General features: G+C 46.7%; 1 protein-coding gene across 1 annotated transcript in view; it reads left to right on the top strand.

Annotated features, from left to right (window-relative positions):
* LOC119186077 (uncharacterized) overlaps positions 1–21,897 on the top strand; it is a 128,630-nt gene that overhangs the window by 61,390 nt on the left and 45,343 nt on the right. The window contains exons 2-3 of the mRNA XM_075889877.1: positions 17,724–17,922; positions 19,374–19,404. Of these exons, the coding sequence (XP_075745992.1) occupies positions 17,806–17,922; positions 19,374–19,404 (148 nt within the window). The 5' untranslated portion in view covers positions 17,724–17,805. The remainder of the gene's footprint in view (positions 1–17,723; positions 17,923–19,373; positions 19,405–21,897) is intronic.

Here is a 21,897-nt window from a genome sequence, read left to right as displayed (position 1 = left end):
ATCAGTGTCTCTTGTGAAGAGGTTCAACTGGGGTTCAACTGTACTACGGACTTCGGTGCATGAGCACGGAATTCCGTAATGGCGCTCGTAGAAGACATCTATAAGGAAAGAAAAGACCGCAGCCGTTCGCGAAGATACGTTGATGTCTTCGTCGAAAGCTTCACGAGGTTTCTCGATCGTTTCGAGTTATGGCTGTACGCCTCGAATGTCTTCAGTGTATACTGCGCGAAACTCTCGGAGCGTCGCGAATGAAAGAATGGTGCCGAATCCACCGCATAGGCCGCACCCATCTCACCCGAGCATGATCGGATCTCCCTATGGCAGGTATATAACTCGTCGATGGAGGCGGTTGCCCACGCGCCTCCATTTCTAATCGAAATGCGCCCCGGTTTACGTCGTAGAAAAGTTACCTCGCACGTGGAACTTAGCCAATACCCTAACTACCGCAAGTTGTTCGCATTCGTTATCGACGTTTTTTTGTTGTTGTTGTTGTTGTTGTTTTTAGCCCTCCGCGACAGGGTGTTCTCATTTGCAGACGCCACAGAGTTTTGCGATTTCTGTGCACCGTTGGCAAGGAACAGACCGCGTTTACACGGAACTAATGATGAGCGTGAAGTTCGACGCAAGTCGTTTCCGGCGATATTTTTGCCGGAAACGACTTGCCGAGTTCACAGCCTGCAGAATATTATGCATCTAATTTTTGTTGTTAGTGCACTTTGGTTTATGAATATATGCAGCCTGACAGGGTGTGTAACATAACTGGATAATTATTCCCGATGTGAACTAAATTAATTGTTTTGAAATGCGGCACAATTCTAACACTTCGACTTTGTGGAAGGCTCCGGAAAGTTTGACCACCTGTGCTCCTTCAGCGTACATTTAAAGCACATGAGCCTGTAGCACGTTGTCTCCATAAAACTGAGGCCGCTGTGACTGGGATTCGATCCCGCGGCCTCCGGTTCAGCTGTGGGGCACCACGAACTACCCTGAATACATAATGTGGCATTGCCACTAATGACCGAGACTGCTTGCTTCTCCTTTTCTGTCTTGTAGATAGGATACAATAGTTTCCCAGCAGCCTGATTTGGGTGTTTTTACTCAATTCAACTATAGGTTGTTCGGTTGACAATGAACTTCATTCGTAGAGTATCACTTTAACTACTGGTGATGTTCTGCGCTTCCCATTGTCACCACCGCGCACTGACAATCACAATCACTGTTGATATGGGTCTTGTTTCCGTAACAAGTGCGCGAATTAACAATCTGTTTTTATTACAATTGTTTGTCAATTCAGCAGATGGTTCTGTCTCCTACGCATTGGTAATGTGCTATACACTCTTTGAAAAAAATGCAGCTATAGATTTCCCTGCAAACATTTTCTCTGATAATTATATTGAAGAGTGTCACAACTTCGGTGAGTGTATGTGAGAGAAAATGAAAACAAACATTCCAAATTTGCATTCGTGCACCTTATAGTACTCAATAAAAGTGATTTCTCACTTCCTATATTGATGGCTGACATCGTGCACGCAGATTCATGACGTATACTCCACAATGTTGGCTTCGATTGTGTGAAGGCAGCATAATCACGAGGCGGTTAAAGCTACTTCAATGTGATAACGACGCCACGGGAACGAGAACGAAAGAACCGGAACGCGATGCATTCTATAATTACCAAGACACCACAAGCTTCGAGGCTCACCAATGAAGTCGCGGATATTCAGCCCTATCTCCGGCCATGCAAGAGTTTTTGGTGTGAAAGAGAGAAATAATTGACTGTATCAAGGAGGGAGGGTACCCCTATGAATGCTGTGAAGACATTGTGTTTCCGGCAGGTGTACGGTTGATGCGAAAGTAAGGGACTAACATTTATACTCTTGCGTTTTGTACGAGGGACAGGATTAAGCGACGTATGGTGAGCCGAACTATATGGATAGAGTCGCTCGGGTGGAGCAATTGCCGGCCATGCCTGCCAGGCTGACCCCGCCTGTGACAACATCACCACCACCAACACTCCCATGTCGGTATTCCGACATGGCGCTTTCAGTGACGTAACTGCAAGCCATGCATAGGGTGCTCGAATGTGGACGCATCGAGGCATTCTGGTTGCTTCGAGAAGGCAAGCCGCACACGGTAAAAGTGCTGCAGCGAGCGGAGAGAGAGAGAGAGAATAAAATGATGGAAAGGCAGGGAGGTTGCGTGTGGTGCTACCGAGCATGCACCCCCTCAAGCGCCCTCCCGATGTGCGGCGGAAACTCACTGTGGTGAAAGAGAAAGCAGAATGCGGGAACGTCCGGCCGAGCGGCGTGACGTGTGAGAAGTAGACCGTGGCCGGCACTCTCTCTCTCCCCCTTCAGCATCACCCTAAATGGCATCCGTCTTTTCACATCAGTGCATCACTCGGAAAACTGTACAGGAAAACCCCCACTACAACACCACAAGCTGTTCTGTAGTATTCAAGGCTGGGGTCTATGTTGGCCATTCGTACCGAGAAAACAAGAACATCATGATAGACAGAAATGAACGAAGAGAAATGCATTCAGCGCTGTCACGTAGAAATACGTGCAGACCTGCGACTGCCCCTTTTTCTTTTATTTCTATTTATTTATTTATTTACTCATTTATTTTCTCTATTGACCATCACGGGACAAGTAAAAACACAGGAAGACAGCAAAACGTGCTTACACCGCCACCACTTTTGCTTGCTCCTCTGTTGCTCAAGCCCGCGGTATACAATAGGACATGCTACAATGTCATATCGCATCAATACATACGTTGCAACACTCGCTCAGAAAGAACCAAGGTGGGACGAACGTCACCTTACGGTATATAAAATAAGAGAAATCGACTCATCGGTGTTTGTGCTGGAGAAATACATCGAAATGAATTGAAGCCGAGTCACAAGATTACTCAAAATGGTACTTCCCTCTTTCCCGGGCGCTTTTACTGCTTCACTGATATTGATAAAGCCACCACCGCGTTCTAGCCTGTTCTAACGTTAGTCGGACTAAAGATTTTTCTAGAATATTTACTAGAGAGAATTGTGCCGCTGCGGCCATACAACCAAGTATAGAAACTATCGGTAGTAAGTGAATTCGCCTAGAGTCTCCGTGCTTGCGGCTTCTGGCGCACTTGTAACGTTGCCCATTGTCGTGTTTCGGCTTTAGGTTCGGATTCAGCGTTGAATGGTTGTCAACACCGTGAGCTGAAACGAATCGGTCAGCCTCAAAGGGTCAAGCTTGGGAAGAGGAACTGTTTGAATTTTGTTGAATTTCACCTCGCAATAAAAGCGGCTCCAGTCCACAAGGTGTCGGATGGACCAGAAAAAACGAAACTTAGGCAAGTCCACGTAATAACCCCCATGGTCATGCTTGCCAAAGCACCGTGCATTGAAGCTGCCGTAGACACTAGCGCCGAATTCGCCTCTAATGTACTATTACGAAACTCTACGAGTCGGACAAATAGCGCAGGAAAATGTTGTTTGGAATGCCGACCTCCAAAGGTATTGCCGCAGAGGGAGACAGCGGAAGGGTTGCACTATCGACGAGCAACCATGGGCGTCGGTGGGGAGGTGAAAAAGGGGCATTTGCCCTCACTCATGCCACACCTGTGCTCTCTCCCTCCCTCAGACGCGATGCAACACTGGTTTGAGCCTCCCTACCCTCCCCCACCGCAAAGGAAAAACCCTGCCGACGACCGTACAAGCAGCTGCCGCCTAAATCAATGTGTATTGTGACAGACAAGTATATAATATGATGAAGCGACGCTCTTTTCGATTGGATGCGATGCGGTGTCTGTGATTCCTATTTATTTCTCACTCTTTCTGTATTGCTGCACTCTCATTATCCTCCCTCATTGAGCGTTCATCCGTCTAATTCCGCCGGATGCGCTTCCGACACAAGCCTCGTCTCTTACGAAATCACACGGCGCGACATCACCCCGTTACGCTTCGCTTACGAATGCATACACGCGCAACAGATTCTTATTAAAACGTTGCACTCGTTCTTTCGTGCACCTATCGACCTCGGCAAAACAGAAGAAAATTCACAAAAGTTTGCGCGAAGCAGAGCAGCAGTGATACGGAGGCATCCATAAATTTAAATTACGTATGAGTATATAGCGCCTCTAAACAATTCAGCTGTCATGCAGGACTACATATCTGTATGTACAAGCTGCAGATCCTTAAAATACGTACATATCGCGACTCAAGAGCGTTTTTCAGTGTTCCATGCATGTCGTCAATCAAGTACCTGACTTTGTGTGTACCTGACTTTGCGGTATATAGCTTCAGCGCAATGCTGTAGCTATGTACCGCGGCCAGTAGGATGTTTTCCCTGCATATAATAATTGATACAAGGAAATGATGGCTTGAGCGCCAAGTATGAACAATGGTTCGTACTCCTAGCTTTCGTAGTTGCCCTTACGCGCGTCCTGCATGGTGCATTACTCTCAAGAATCAAAAGCATTTAAACTGAAACGTGACGGCGACCACGCTTGCGTTATTTTTTGCGTATACCTTCCTTCGGAGGTCATCACCGCGATCGGTAACGTCATCACCGCTTTAGCGAGGTGCTGGCGATATTGTTATTTCTCCCAGAAAAATAAAATGGAGGGGACCAGTACAGAGACTGGTTGCGCTATTTCAGAAGAGGTTGGCGGGGATCTCTTGAGACACAGCAGCCTTCACCGCCCACTAGATGAGCCGTCGTTGGTGTTCTGGCTCGGAGGTCCGCAAGAGGGACTTCCACGACTCTGGGGTGACTGTGTTGTCTTTGTTCAACGTGGTCCCTTGTGTATTACCTTAAGACAAATCAAAGGCGCAGGTTTAGCTTGGTTATCATGACCATCATCACCATCGGAGGGATCACGTGAGTGGTAGTATAGACTGTTGATACTGTGGCTGTGGCTGCTTCTCCTCCTAATGATGATGATGAAGAATTGTAGCTCTGCACTTTGTAACGTGCAGCTTTCAACCACCCACTTGAATGTGTTACGCCCGGTGTGATTTTAAGAAACTCCTGTCAGGCAGCATTGTATATATGTTAAGATGACTCCTTAGATTAATCGAGATCCGATGACTGTGCTCGTCACAATCCCTGATTTGAGTCCACTCTTCGAACCCAAACTCGTCCAAAAGAAGCTTTTAATCCTCATTTGCGCATTATGAAGTGTAATGACTAGTGTGCGACTCTCACGGATATGATGAGACCCTCGTACACTTATTATCCTTGTCTGGGTATATTCACCCGCCACGGTGGTTCAGTGGTTACGATGCTCGAATGTTAACCCGAAGGTTGCGGAATCGAATCCCGGTTGCGGCGGCCGCATTTTCGACGGAGGCGAAAATGCTTGCGGGTTGTATACTTAGATTTACACTATAGGTGATCCAAACTTTCGGAGCCCTCCATTACGGCGTCCTTCATATTCATATCGTTGTTTTGTGAAGTTAAACCCCAACAATTATTATTATTGTCTGCTAGTTGTTCCAAGAGGCTGGTGACAAATGTTGGAAAGGGCTATAGAATCGCCCAGCAACAGAACAAAAACGTTGCGTACTACTGCTCCCAAAGAAACTCCACGCATTTCTTTGTGGTTCCCTCACCTTGCGGTGGCAATATTTCCCAGACTTCCGATCAGCCAACGCATATTTTATGGGCGTCATATCGAGGCTGACTCTGTAGACCACACTTCCGCAATGGTCTTCCCACGTTCACCTTCACTGGGGACTCGTTCTCCGGGGAGACACGAATGGAGGCGTGCGGAGGCAGATCGCTATCGAGTCGCCGATAGAAGGTTTTTTTTTTTTTTTCTTATGGTCTTACGTTCACAATCGAATCAAGTCGTAAAGTATCAATGCGCGTGACCAGCAAGAAGCGTACTTGACCGGTCCCAAAGCGTGCGCTTTTTAGCCACTGCCATCGTCTCTCTCGGTCAAGCCGAGCTCGTGTATCTTCCAGTTTAGATGAATGCGCACGCGTTCGCTTCATATATAATGGCCGCGAAAACAGCCGTGGTCTTACGCCTCATGAAAAAAAAAAAGAAGAAAAATTGATGCTTGAGTGGGTCATAAATTTCCTCACGGAAGGCGGCATTCTCCGAAGGTCGAACGAGAAGCATCCATCACAGAGACAAGAATTAATGTCTCTTTCACGGAGCCATTCTGCGTTTGTAAAAACATGCAGCACTGCCGAGGCTGCAGCTGTGGATTGACGACCGCTTTGAAAGGCGAGCTGAAGTGAAACATTCAATGTACATTTAAGGAAAAAAATTATGGATACATTAGTACATACAACGGTAGCGCGGGTAGTCAACGCTGCATGCATTTATTCGCTGGGGAACCAGCCGGCCGCTTACTACTGGTGGTGAAATTCCCCAAGGAAAACTTACGTATAATCGAGTGAGGTAGAATAAGTGGAACGTGCGTATTATTTTGATACATTGTTGCAACAGCCAACATTAGCCGATATTAGCGATAGCCAGCACTATAGCCAATATATGAACCAATGTTGGTTGTGTTATTTAGTAACTTAGATGAGGCGTCGCACCATTGCTTCGCACAAGCCTACGCACTTGATCGAATACTAACTAAACCTGCTGGCTATACTTCGTCGTGTTTGTAATTTCATTGCATAGTGTATGTCCATATCCACACCGCAAGTTATTTTACCCTAAATTCTGTCTCGGAAAATGCTTCTTTTGTGATGTAGTGCAGACCTAGCACTGACCCAGATAATTACTTCTAAGACGCCGGGCCTACATTTGTGAGCATGCGTTGTGAACATGCGATGCTCACGGTTTTCTCACATTTCACGTTTGGCCTCTAATCGATATCGGACAGCCTGGCAACGTTATCGAATGGCTCAGCCGGCTGTGAAGGAGTGATGGCAAGTTTAGCGCAGAATCGCTGCAAAATACGGGCCCAAGCTGCTCTGCTTTCTTCCAAATCTTTCGCATATAATTAGGGCCGAAGTTTATTGAACTGCGCAACGAAATGTCAGTACCGGCGTAAATTTCGCTGATACGTCACACGTTTGAGTGAACTTCGTCATATTCGTGGGGCCACTTAAGCGTGGTAGATGCCCACAGAACTCCCTGAACTGATTACTGAGATTTTTTTTTAAAGTAGAGTAATGTTTTTTGCTGACTAACACTGGCGCATTGGTTGACGTAAAATTTGTGTTGCGAATGCCTTTGTAACCGACCTCAATGCATTTTCAAGCAAGATTAACTGTAAATGCATAATAAAGAAATAATTACTTAATAATAAATAAATACATACAAATGTTAGTGTTTCACGTCCAAGTCACGATATCGTTAAGGGAGGGGGGTGGGGGGTGCCGTATGGTGGAGGACCCTGGAACTTTCGCCCACTTGGGGTTATTTAACGGATGAAAGAACGAAGCATGAAAAGAAAAGAAGAGAAAAGAAAGAAAGAAAGAAAGAAAGAAAGGAAGAAAGAAAGAAAGAAAGAAAGAAAGAAAGAAAGAAAGAAAGAAAGAAAGAAAGAAAGAAAGAAAGAAAGAATCGGTTGCAGGTACCCGCGGCGGCAGCGGGCAAATACGGCACACGCGACGCTTGTTGTTATCTCATAACAGCTTTTGCTGTGAAACGTTCCCAGATAGGTACGGTCTTCATCAAAAGGAAATTGTTTCACGCCAGAGCCGTTCCGCACTGCGAACACCCTCGACCATCTTGCATCGTCAAGTGCATCAAGATCAACCGCACGAACAGGTCCCACCGCAGGAAAGGTTTCCGTCGGCTGGAGGAGAATGCCGCTGGTGTTGCGAAAGCCACCTCCAACCGCTCCGCTCCGTCTTCCAAACGAACGCCTGTTGCGCGGTGAAAAAAGAAGGAACGGCATGGTGTGCACACGGGTAATACACAAGACGCTGCATGCCTTCTTGCTCGACGCATGCATCCGAGAGTTCTTTGAATCGCGCGAGACGGCTCACCGATACACGCCACACCCATGGGGCTCGTCGCAAGCGCATCTGCGAGAGCTCCGGAAAGACGCACTGATGCGAGACGAAACACGTCACCTCAACTTAGCGCATCAACCCTGCTTGACTTGTTTCATCTTTGGGAACTCCGTCTCGGTCCTGCCTTGTTGCGGGTTAAGAAATTGGGAAGCTGAAATATTCCTCGGCTGCGACTGATTGCGCGCCGTGGACGTTTACATATGCGTGCACGTATGACTTGTTCTCTGTCTGTGTTTTTTTTTTATGTGCCCCGCCGCGGTGGTCTAGTGGCTGAGGTACTCGGCTGCTGACCCGCAGGTCGCGGGATCGAATCCCGGCTGCGGCGGCTGCATTTCCGATAGAGGCGGAAATGTTGTAGGCTCGTGTGCTCAGACTTGGGTGCATGATAAAGAACCCCAGGTGGTCGAAATTTCCGGAGCCTTCCACTACGGCATCTCTCATAATCAGATGGTGGTTTTGGGACGATAAACCCTACATATCAATCAATCGTTCTTTTTATGTGTCTTATTTAAGAGATTCTGGCGCTTTTGTATAGCGTTTGCTACTCCTTTTCAACTACGATAGAATATGTGCAAAACATATCAGTGAAAAAATAATAAAAGGCTTAAATGTTTCCAAAAAACAATCAGGCAGCAATTCAAAACACGAAAATTCAAAAAGTAAGCTTGGCAGAGTTCATGCAAGTCCATTTGCAAAACAACGTGAAGCAAAATGAAGCAAAACACAATTATGTCTGTCATTTTCTACTGAGGGGTAATTATAGACGCCTAAACCACCACAGGAAGAAAACAAATCACAAAGAGCGTCAACTCGCAACTGATTTATTTTCATTTTCTATTCTTCTCTTCCCCTTCTCCATGTAGGGTAGCAAACCGTGTGCAACCTGATCAACCTTCTTGCCCTTCCCTTACATTTCTATACTTTTCTCCCTTTCTCTCTTTTGTGAACGCCAAACGACTTTTTAAAAATGTAACACCTAGGACTGTCGCCGGCCTATGCACTTCATCCAACGAAGGTTGAGTAAGAACGGCTCAACGTACTTCTGCGTTATTTGCCGGTTGCGCCCAAAATGGACATCACTCGGGTGGATACATAGCAGTGCAGTGATTCGTGCAGAATCATGCCACGATTCGCGTTTTATGGAGCTAATGCCGAACCACAGCGTCACACTGCCGGGTCGTTTATTTAACGCATCAGCGTTTTTTCCCTCACTGCTGCCTTGCATCTACGTGTATATAGCAAAACGGACGAAGTTTAGCCGACAATCCTGCCTTTCCTCTCGTCTATTCTTTCCAGTTTTAGGGGCGAAGCTCTTTATAACGGCACCTATTTGTCCCTCGTAGCTGTTGTAGCGTGTAACAAGTACAACATTTTGACCTCCAAGGTGGTGCCGGTGAGAGATTTCTTATGTGCGTTGTTGAACAATAAAAAATAGTGCTCAATGTACAAGTCAATGGCTGCTATGGGGAATGAGAGATAGCAGCTTTTAGTTAACAAGCACGCTGCGATCCCCATTAGCAGCCATTGGCATGTACATTGAGCACTATCTGACAGGAAAAGGTTGCTACGTTATACTCGCTGGGCGTAACCTCCTTTGTTTTAGAAAGGTTTAGCGAGCGTTGGGCCGCAGTGCCATGAATACAGTGAACTGGTATATTCCATGAACTCGAGGTGGTTAACGGTGCGAAGTAGACCCGAAGCGCAAGCCGTAAGAAAGTGTGCGTGTGCCACCTCTCGTTTAGTCCTTGGAATGTCCGCTGAATGGCGGTGCTTCTATATGGGGAATATATGATGAAAAGATTCGAGATGGTGGTACTTGGAGCGTTGAATAGACGGACGAACGGACACACAGACAGATGCATGGATGGACGCATGAACGGACGCAGGGGCGGATTCATGGACGAACGCGCGAACAGACGCACGCACGAACGGGTGGATGGACGCATAGATGGTCACACAGATGGACGCATGGACGGACGGAAGCAAGAATGAACGGACGGACGAATGCTTCACCCCACTCTCCATCATTCAATCCGTGGACATGCTGCCATTTTTTTATATATGCTCCCCATTCACTCTCCCGAGTAGGTGGCGAAGGCAACGAGACGCTTCCTCAGTACACCCATGGTCCACCCAATCTCTTCACAGCCGTTGATCGTCAGTCTTGGGGTGTTCCATGTTTCCGTGAGACAGAGCGCGTCTACTTTAGTTAAGACGGGATCACGTTTGATGTCTCTGGGGTGTGCGTTGAGGGACTGGATGTTTAGCAGTGCTGTGGTCATTCTTACCGGCAGAGTTCACGGCAGCGGTCACGGGCGTCAAGAGATGTCACCGGCAGCGTTAGCTAGGTAAAATTTGTAAATGTTGGTGCACTTGATTAAGGCGACGTAGACGAACTTTTATGGGTGTCGTTCACCATCTTCCGGCTGCTTCGCATCCACACATGGTTACCTTCAGTGGGAGATAGCGTAATTTTTCGTGTGTGTGTGCGTGTGTGTGTGTGGGGGGGGGGGCTGTCTTGCTACCTTTTACCGCACTTATTCCATTGAAATTTTTAACACTATATATTTGAGCTATAGCTCAAACGACCATCGTCGTAATGTCAGCCACCACTATCTATAAACACGAGGAGAACAAATGACTGCTAGCGTCATAACCTCCTGCTGCAAGTATTTTGTGAAACGCGTGTACATACATACGCATGTCTCAATTGTCTTAGAAAAAAGATAGCAACAAAAAATTTTAAAAAGCCTCTACTGTGGTCTTCACACTAATTTATTACTTTTTTGTTTTTGGTAGTCAATGTTTGTGAAGTATTCTCTACATTGTAGTCAATATTTGTGAAGTAATCTCTACATATTTCTCTATAGAAATATTGAAAACGGGAGCTCCTGAAACGTCATACCTTTCATTGCTTCTGTTCTTCTCTCTCGTCATGAAAGAATGCTCTATTTTATTTGTTTGTCACTCGCTCCTGCTGGGAGCCGCAAGGTAGTAAGTTATTCTCGCATAGGTATTTGCGTTGTGTTCCTCGCCTCCGACTACGTCTGGCGTGAAGACATAACACATTTTCGAAGGTCCCGGCTTGTGGCCTTGAGGCTTGGCCGGGCTTATCATTTGTCACGTTAATCGAGAACGCACGTGGTACTAACCAACCATAGAAAAACAGAAGTTAACAAGAAAGACTAAACAGGGAGACAAGTGCATATAGCACTGAGCCGAAGACTGCACATAGTGATAACGCCTAAAGAGTGTACTCGGCACCCACTGCGAACTGGTGTTCGCAAGCGTTAACAGTGGCTGCATGCCACTCACACGCCTACACCCAAGGCTGTCAGCTGCGGTCCGTATCGATTCCGTGGGTGCGCACCTATCGGTGACACTTAAATAATCGTGGCTAGACTGGCGTCACCTTAATCTTCGGAACTCAAAAGGTGATTCCAGCTCGCAAATCGCGCTCCTCCTTCGTTGATAATAACGAAGGCGCTTGACAGCTCAATTAAATTGTCTCGGCAACTTGGAACTTTATGAAAAGCGCTGCGTAAGAAAACAGTTTTATCTCTATAGTTTGAAAGACGAGTGCTCGAAATGCGCGTAAGAGCAGCAGCAATTCAAGTGCCTAATTATCTACTTCGTTTTCTAAGACATACAGAAATTGGCTTGGCAGCGACAGCTGTACTGTCGCGGTTCTGAATTGACACGAAGCGCACTTTCTGGTCACGACGTCGTTGTGCTTTTTTTCAAGAAATTGTACGCGAGCAGAAACTGACACGTTTGAGGTCAGGGAACAAATGCTTGATATTGACGTGCTGATTGAAATCAAGACGTGGGCGTGGGCAGGGTACGTAGCGAGAAGCTGAGATAGCCACTGATCTTTGACAGCAATATCCGGAAGCAAGTACGTCAGAGGTAAAATCCATGAAGAGGCTTTCAGACCACGACCCTCAACATCCCGAACGATGAAATGTTAGTGTTTGAATAAAGTTTAAAAGACGCTATAGATACAAGTTGGCACCTAAAAGATCACAAACGCGTGGAATGTTGGTGGGAATAAAGTTGCAAAGACGCGAGATACAAGTTGGCACCTAAGAGAGAACACAAGCGCACCAGTTTCTTGTTCTTTTGTCTTTGCCATATTTTTGCACTGCTGATGCGTCGTCGTGCCCGGCAAACCGGACCTGCACTTGTCGAGCCTTGTTGCCGCAACCTCACTGAAAACTTCAAGCGATAATCGAGCTTGAATGCAAGCTGTGAGAAGTTGGGCGACAGTAGTGAAGAATTTATGAGCACGACCTTTCAAGAAGCGATCCGTGCTATCACGCCGCGGGAAGTGCGTGTCCATCGCGCGTTGCGACACCCCGAAAAAGAGTGCGTGGGGGGGTTACGCGCTGACACGAGCTGTTGAGCAACGGGACAGACTAAGCGGAGAAAGACTGCGTGCGGGCGAGCGAAGAGAGACCTCCATCTTCGGTGGAGCGTACGTGCATGCGGTCAGCCTCTTTCGTCCGAAACATCTTCACGCCTCAGTGGAGCCCACGCAATAGCCCGGCGCAATGACCGCTGCCTGTTAGGCTGCTGCGATGCGGCGAGTGATTGAGAGAGGGGGGTGGAGATCTTGCCCCGTTACGTAATTCCCGAGAGGGATGATACGATAGACACGCAGACCCGAGAGCCGATCACGCCCGCGAGGCGCGGTGGTGCGCGAAAAGAACCGAGCTAGAAACAAAAAGGAAACGCTGCAGGACTGTAGGTATTCGTGCGGCGAGCAAGTCAAATGTGTAAAACCAAGCAAAGGAGCGGACGTGCCAAAGTACCGCACGGCAGTCGTGTATGCGCGTGTCGTCATCTGTCGACGTTGGCATATCGAAGTTGGCTGCTCGATCAGTCATGTTCTTTCTTCTTTCTTTGTCTTTTTTCTTTTCGCGAGCTTTCCTTGCTCGCATGCATGCCTTCGACGGTGTGTGTGCGTTCCGGTCGCGCAACCTATACGCCGATCGTTCCGGTTGATTGACGCTTATGTATTGCGATAGTGTCGGTGATGGGTTATTGATCTGGCCTGTATGGACCGTTTCATTGGAGGCTCCCTGGGTGCCGCCGTAGTCCTCTCTTGGTTATTGTTAACCTGCGCGACCACCCCAAAAGTGCACTTCCGAGCGGGAATTTTAAAGACATCAATCTTGCAACATTGGCGCACGTAGATTATAGCAAACGACGAGAATGAAAAACGTTTCATATGCCATACGAGTAATTCGGTATGTTTGCGTGAGATTCTTGCGGAAAACATGTGTATTCCGTAAGCTAACATACGGAATTATTGGATCGTCATACGGAAAGTTTCAGCAGATGAGCAGTGAACCAAAAGAAACCAAAACATTTAGGAATAGAAAACTGCGTTCACACATACAGAAATATAGTTCAAATGGGACGTGCATCAACATCTCACGCTCACGGGTGACATACAAGCAAGGACCTGCGAGGACAAGAAGAAATAATTACAAAAACATTTGCCCCGTATGTGCATGTTTCACTGCGAATGTCGTCAAAAGACGATAGTCTTGCACGTGGAAAGATTGAACAAAACGTTATGTTCTGCGCGAGAAAATCGGTGAATTGTATTTTGGAAGCGCTGCGTTAGAGAGTCTCGCTTCGTGCAGCGAAGGCAAAGGAGCGCATCGAGGCACGTTAGACGCGAGCGCTATCTGGCAGTTACCTTCGAAAACTAAGGATGGCGTGCGCACCCACGGAGAAAGATGCACGCCCGTGTCGGATGCGATAAGGTGTAGAACGCAAAGCGACGGGTAGGTGCCACCACCGTGTCGTCTTAGCAAAGCACTGGAAACACTTTCCTTTTTGAGAATTGCGTTGCACTGTCAGCGCAGCGTGATAGGCTCTACGGTCCTTAGAATTACTTGTGTGTGCCTTCTCTAGTAAAAGGCACACATACAAAACATCGACGTGTTGTTGTGGTGCCTCACGTATGCGTAATAATTGGTCTTTAATTTACAATTGCACAAGTATGAACGCTGAAACTTGAGCAATATTGATGGGCGCTGCGGATAGAGTTGGTCGATTGAAATATGTTTAAGAGTTAAGAAAATCGCTAACCCCTGCAAACTAATGGTGTGGCGGTGCGTTGCAGTCAATAGTTTACTAAGATGATTCATCGATTCGGGACAGCTCAGTGCTCTCCCATAGTAGAGTACCCTGTACTCTAAATCGTTACCCCCTTTTTCTACCTCCCCCCCCCCCCGGTCACCTACTGAAATATGTGAATGTATTGCTGTAAAAATTTGAAGGATGATCAGCGCAAGAAATGCCGCAAAAGTCAAAGCTTGTTCATGAAAACCACAACCGTACCCGCTGAAGTCCGAGACTTCACTTGGTTGAGAGAATGGCAGGCGTTGCCAACGGCCGACCGCCTTGCGGCGTGGGGTGTGTTGCCCTCCGCCTCATGTCCGCTGTGCGGCCGGACGGAAACTCTAAATCATGTACTTCACGAATGTCCTGTGGCACGTACTTTCTGGCGTTTGGTGACCAGCATGTTTCAAGTCAGCATGCAATGGCAGTCGCGGCACAGAGATGTTTTTGTTTAGTTGATAATGTGTGCTGGTGCTTTTGTATTGTGGAAGCGGAGGGGACTAGCATGCCTGCGGGGACACCCTCAGAGGGCCATGTTTCCTCTACTACATCGCTTAAGAACCGTGATGCTAACACATTTGAACGGACAGTTATTCATTCTGGTGGAGGAAGCTTTCGTCCTGCAGTGGTCAACATGATTTATTATTCTCAGAAAGAACAAAGTGTCCATGCCTTGCCTTCATTACTGAGAAGGTAGGCTAGTGTTTGTGATTTCACTGACCCTGCATTTAGTATTGTATAAGCATCTCTTTATTCTCGTAAGCATTTTTTAAAAAAGTTGTTTTTGTTCCTTTTCAAGAATTGTACGTACCCCTGAGCATAGTTTTCTTTATGCACGTTAGAATTTTCGTTTACAGGTACAAACAATTCCTGTTGTGCATTTTAATGTATATTAAGGCATATTAGCAATGTCTTGAGAACGAACGATGTAACACATAAATGTCTTCTGTGTATGTATGATTTTTCTCAGAAATAAAATTCTCCTAAACAATGTACAGGCCAATTTTGGCGTTGAAGGTCCCCAACTCGGAAGGACTGTCGTCTTTAAAAAGAAGTCAGGTCCCGCCGATACGTAAACACAGACGTTTCCAGATTCCAGTTAAACACCAGTAGTTTAATCGACCTCGTCTCCGACAGCGTGGGACACGCCGGCAGTTCCACGCACACCGAGTATGGCCTTTCTTCCCGCACTTCGGTGCTCTCGTTGTGTCGTTGTGACGTCGCGTGGGGTCTTTCTTGGAACGAGCAGCCAGGCCGACGTCGTGGGTGACCGTCGGTAGCCTCGGGGCAGCCGTCTAAAGACGGGAGCGCCCAGTGTTGGCGTTTACTTACGGTCAGGAGACGCTCGCGCCGTCTCTAGAGCCAAACCAGGACAAGGATCGTTGGTGGGCGTCCCGCAGAACGCGCGCCTCCAAGGTTATCGTGCGGGGCGGCACTGGCCGGACAATGCCGAGCACTACACTGCGACGCCTCCCCTCGCTTACGGAGGTAGCCGGAACCGCCCCCATAGGCGCCCGAGACCGAAAATAATAAAATAAAATGGCCTCACGGTAGCAGTCTGGGCGGGCCGATATTATTCAAAACACGCGCAACAAAAATGCTCAGCTGCTGTTAAATTGCCTTGATCCGGAAGGCCTGTGGCTGTTAAAAATGATCTCGGAGGAATGAAGTGGAGAACGTTGTCCCAAGTATTCTGTCTTAAAACCAGCAATTCTTGGAAAAGACGCTTTGAAACCGCAGATCACTGGCCGTGGGAGCGGCTGAGCTAGTGCGTGGACACGTGTGTGTACAGGGTGTTCCAAATATCAAGAGCATGATTTAACAAAAGAGGAACGTCCTGAAGCACACCTGCTGCATATTGTTCCTAAGGCTACTGTAGCTGCCACTGCAATTTTTTTCGTTGACTATGTCAATTAAACTAGTATATAGTTACGTTTTTATCTAGAGAAATACTCACCTAATCACAAAAATGTCAATAACGCGCATGTACGCATCTTAGAATGTTATCTAATTGCGATGTGTTCAGCTACGTACTTATTGAGTGCTCATTTTTTGCGCTTGATAAGGAAAACATGCGAAATGTGAAAAATAGCACGTGACCACTCTCCCACCCACAAAAGGTGGGAGCGTATAGTGTTGACTTGCTACCGCGCAGTGATCCTGTATGAAGGCGCTGCTTCCTGATGTGCGCTGCAGTCTAGTCACGCGTCATTTTTAGATCTCGCAGGTTTTCTTTATTAGCAAAAAAGAAAAAAAGAACAGCGAGCACACAGTTAGTACGCTATTGAAAATGATTGATTGGTGGGGTTTAACGTCCCAAAACCACAACATGACTATGAGAGACGCCGTAGTGGAGGGCTACGGAAATTTCGACCACCTGGGGTTCTTTAACGTGCACCCAAATCTGAGTACACGGGCGTACAACATTTCCGCCTCCATCGAAAATGCAGCCGCCACAGCCGGACGCTATTGAAAATGGTGCCCTTGGATGACATTTGAAGATGCCAGTGCCTCTTTGACATTTTAGTGACTAGGTGCGTATTTGTCGAGTTAGAAACATAATTAGAACAAATTAACTAAACTCATTGACAAAAGAATTAGTAGACGATACAGCAGTATACAGAGAACAATATGCACAAAGTGTGCTTCACGAAATAGCCCTCCTTTTTTTTTCTTTTTTACTTTGGCTGTGGGATATTTGACACACCATCTATATGGTGGATGATTTATAATTCAATCAAACGAGACACGTTCTAGAAAGGCTACCAGCGCCGCTTACGGTAGAAGCGTTCCATGAATGTTGCACGTCATGGACATTTCGTGCGCGTTGTTGCGAGCTTCCACCTGCGTGACATCGCGCGTGCCATGCACGCCAAGTGCTCTTTATGCGTGCGCTATTCACTTCATCCCGGCATTGTTGTGCCACTGGAGTGACTAAGTACACTGTGTATTGGCCTGTGTTCGTTCTTGCGTGGTATTGCACCACAGGCTACAATGCTCCGCACGAACTGCATACCTGCCGATGAGAGTGTTTGCGTATTTGTTTTTTTTTATTACTGTGTTTATGTTGGTACCTTCGTCGGGCTTTCTCTGCATGTTTTCATAGAATTAAAGAAATTTTCTGTCTGTATGACGTGCAGATTCTCTTTAATTTTCACGTTATTCAATTCTAGTTGTTGATAGTATATGAAAGTCGTTTTTTCTTCAGAAGCTTTCACGTAGGTGTAATAAACGTATTTTGGTAAAGTAATAAAGATAATATCTTGAATATTACGTGCCAAAAGCACGGCGTAAGTATAGGGCACGCCATAAGGGAGGGTTTCGGGAATTTTGACCATCTGGTGTTGTTTGCGTGGCCTGACATTGCACAGTACATTAGTGCGTTCGTATTCGTTATTCCAGGCTTATGGTGAATATGTTGAATATTGTCTGTGTGTTCGCTACTGCTAGAGTTCTCTAATATAGACAGCAGCCTGTTTCGGCTGCTGTTGGTAAATGCTGGTTTATGTTTGCTATGAAGGCTATTAGACGAAACTAAAAGCAATCAAAACAGATTTCTACTAGCATTTACCGCTAGATAACCTCTATCTCTCTCTCTCTTTCTAGCGCAAGAGGCATCTTCTAAAGGGGGACTATCAGGAGTGTACTCGGCGAGCGTCTCACAGCTCCGTCGCCAGAGGGGGCGACGATGCCTTCTGACGGCAGCAGCGCCGGCAGCGGCATTCGCCGCGTCCGGTCACCGGAGGCCGGATCCGGAAACCGTGTCGTCACGCGCAGGTTCATCTCCAGTCCCGCACCGCTCGCCGTGAGTACATTCCCGCCGGTTAGGTGGCGTTACATTTCTTCAGATGCTGTGCAGTGCTGGAGCGATTGTTTATCTTCATTCTGCGTTGTCGTGAGTCCCGTCTATAGATCAATCTGTCGACCTGAAGTCATTGCAGCGTGAAATAGCATGGACAGTGGAAGGATGTGACATATCACGAGCTCTAACTTTTACCGGGTTTATTGGGAGTGTGGAAAAATAAATAAATAAAACTTTTGGCATGGTCAAGCATATGCACACGTGTTCTTCACCCCGTAAGTGATGCGTCAATTTGCTCATTTGGTATCAGACACGGCTTTTCTTTTTTCTTTTTTTTCGTTTGCCCACAACGGTGGTCCTGTGGTTACTGCGCTCGGCTACAGACCCAAATTTCGCGAGTACGACCCCGGCCGCGGCTGTCACGTTTCGATGAAGGCGAAATGGTAAAGGCCCGTGCACTGTGCCATGTCGGCACGTCAAAGAGCAGGAGCCCTCAAATAAGGTGCCCCTCATATACGTATAGTAGTTTCGGCACGGAAAATTCCAGATATTGTTATTGCTAGACACACCTTATCAAATTTTTTATTTTCTTTGCCGGGAACAACTTGTGACCATGCAACTTGGCTATGGTCACAGTTTTCTTGTTTGTTTGTTTGTTTTTTTGTTTTTTGTTTTTTTGAAGGGCGAGGCTAGTGGGGAGTGTTGACCCAGTGAACCAGTTGATGGAGTGGTGCTTTCCTGTCCCTCCTCTGTCTCTCTTCTTTCACGTTACAATGACTTCTGTGCGCAGAAACCAACTCTCCCAAGCAGAAACGCTACATGGCTTTATCTACAAACGTCAGTCGAGCCGATACCATCATCCACCCACGCACCCACTCATACATTTATTTATTAATTAGTTCACTAAATAAGCTAATGAAAAACTGCGTCGAATAATGGAAGGGTAATTCAACTATTGGCCACTGATTCGTACATTCATCTTTAATTGAGTCAGCGTACCGAAATTACCTGCGGCGCTCGAGAGCTTTAAATGAATATTCATGTAATTTTCGAGAACATTACCTGGGGCACAGACTACATGCGCTCATAGGTGTCGATTGCGTAATTCGGTTACATGGCTGTACAATCACACGTTAAGTGGCCCTCATAATTTTCTGAGTAAATCGAAACTAAAGAACTGATTTCTGGTGTTTTCCTGATTTCCTGTGGTATCCACTCTATACTGTACGTCACTTTCAATTCAGAGCATCGCATGGTGGCTATGACACCTGGTTTCCGTATATATATATATATATATATATATATATATATATATATATATATATATATAGGTTTTTCTCTGGTGCTGCCACATGATTTTTATGGAACATTAAACTACCGGTGTACATACCGTTGTTCCCATTTCTTTTTAAAGAATAACAAAATTTTTCTTTTTTTTTCATACTCTCCAACAGGACACTGACGTTATATCGAACACAAAGCGAGGTAAGTGGCCCCTTTAATAAACTCCTGAGTCTGCCTACGTCCATATACGTGATCTGAAAGCCACGCATAGCAGCGCATGAAAGAAAAACAAAGGTGTTGGAAGGTTCCCAAATTAAGTTAAAACAAATTTCTTCAGTGCACCTAAGCGTTATGCGTGCGTAATGTTTCCCGTAACTCGCGCAAAGGGTACACACGTAGCCATTCATTCACGTTCGAAAAGTTTTACACGCTCTCTGAGAGCGTTGTTGCGTTTCCTATACACGGACAACAAAAAAAAAAAGATACAGCGTATACGCCACATGCTGCCTTTACCTCGTTATATTTGTAGAATTTGGGAGAAACAATATTGATAACTGTCTAAATATTATGGCTTTTAAAACCACAACAGGGCTCCAGAGGGATACAAAGACTCTTCAATTTTATTTATGTAAGCAGATCTTGGAGTATGTGCTTCCAACGATACGTGATAGGCGAGCGGCAATGCCTTGGCATTTATTGCCCCATGATGGGCTCTGTTTGAAATTGCTTAAAGTAGGCTTCAGTGCTGGCTGAATCTTGGCCAATGTAACATAATATTGCCTAAATGGTCGTAGCTGTTACATAATGAGCGGAGAAAAAAAAAAACGTTGCCGACTAGCTTTGGCTAGATGACGATAAGCACTGACTAATGTGGCTATCCGTTGTACGGCAACACTGTCCCCACTCAGTCTAGATCCAGCGATGCGATCTTGCCTGCACGTACACAACAACCTGATCGAGCTGGTTCTACCAGACGCTTTTTTGCGTGATTAGCTATAGGCGAAAGTGGCGTGTAGCGGGGCCGAGCGATCGCATATGCGGCGTATATTCCGTCGCCAAAGGGGTCCACCTTGGGGCGGCGCACGCCGGGTCGCACCTGCTCCGCCGTCATTCAGGGCAGCCAAAGGAGGGCGCCCACGGCACACGAGCGTAGAACAATGGGGCTGCTCCCTCCGTGCTCGAAGCGTCGACCGGCGCCAGCCCAATGCCGCCCAAGGACGCCAGCGGTGCATGCGTCCGGTCGAGCTGCGCTTCCTTGTAGGCGTGTATGGCGCGCTTTTCCGGATGCGCTAATTCCGCGGCCACAGCGGATCACGTTTGTCCTCTGGGCCGTGCGTGCCGTTTTGTTCTTAGGCCGAAGCGAAGCTCCCGTGTGGAGACTGTCCGAATTATAAGGGGCTTTCGTCGAAGGTCTGTTGACGTGTAGTCGGCTCAATTAGCTGCCATAGTTCGGTCGTGAGCGAGCTCCCGGTGTAAGATTGATGCCACCCTAAAAGTGCCTCTTCTAAGTGTGCAGCGCTTTAGCGCCCCGCGGCTTGTCGTCCATTTGAAAATCTCATGTGATGTGATCAGGCTTAACATTAAGTGGTCAATGCAGGCCCGAAACAGGCCGGCACTGCTAAAAACGGGGTTAAAATTAACAAAGGAGATCTAAAATAGTGTAATTAACAAACATAACCAAAAATCAATCACAATAATTAACCTAAAATTGATAGAAAAATGCTTCAGAAACACCCGGCTGACAACTATACGCCGCACCATATATAGAGGGCGTCATCACCTTACCAAGCACGTGATTGATCCTGCAATCGGTGCTTCACCGGCTTTTCGTCGCTGCATCTGAAGGGAAAAACAACTTCACGGAACTCGCAGCAGACGGCAGGTATATCAAATGCCGTAACAAGCGAAAAGTTGATAAAGTGCATGTCGCACACCGAGTTTGCGAATCTCCCTAACGAGATTCTACTCGTGAGAGCGAACATCCACATGCTTTCCCTAAACACTGACGTCATCTACGGTGTGGTAAAAGGAGCAGTGGGAACTCTACGAACGGGAGTCGCTGGGTGCTCGGGTTGCGCACTTTCTCAGGTTTGCCAATGGCGAAGCTGAATTCAGTGCGGGATACTGAACTACAGCGATTGATACGCAAGACCGACATTTTAGATGCGAAGCAGCTTAGGGTCGAGCCCAATTCGGTGTGCGGCGTGACCACCCTTACTGCGCGTGCACGTCCGCTCATCCTCCCTCTCCTCTCCTACCGTACCACCCTCTCACCTCGCAACGTCGACGCAGGCAGTACCTGCTAGCCAGTTTCTTGGTTGAAAAAAAAAACGACAGTAATGGGGCTGCAAAACCGTTCACTATATTTATATATTCCCTGATGAAGGCTGGTCCCCGGCTGAAACGTAGGAAAAATAAAAAGTTTTCGTTTTGCCCGTCCTGCACTTGTTGGTATATATATATATATATATATATATATATATATATATATATATATATATATATATATATATATATATATATATATATATATATATATATATTAGTAGCAATTGGCGTGTTCTAGTAGGAAACACTGGTACATCACTGCGTACTTTGCGCCTCCCCAGGTTTCTTTCCTGCGAAACGCCACGATGAGTGCCAGCGGGAACGTCGGCACCAGTGTGTTAGCGCCAGCTGCTTGGCATCTACACA

The sequence above is a fragment of the Rhipicephalus microplus genome, chromosome 3, assembly GCF_043290135.1.
Source record: "Rhipicephalus microplus isolate Deutch F79 chromosome 3, USDA_Rmic, whole genome shotgun sequence".
NCBI lineage: Eukaryota > Metazoa > Arthropoda > Arachnida > Ixodida > Ixodidae > Rhipicephalus > Rhipicephalus microplus.
The sequence above is the reverse complement of the archived record's forward strand: the minus strand, read 5'-3'. Positions and strand labels throughout refer to the sequence as shown.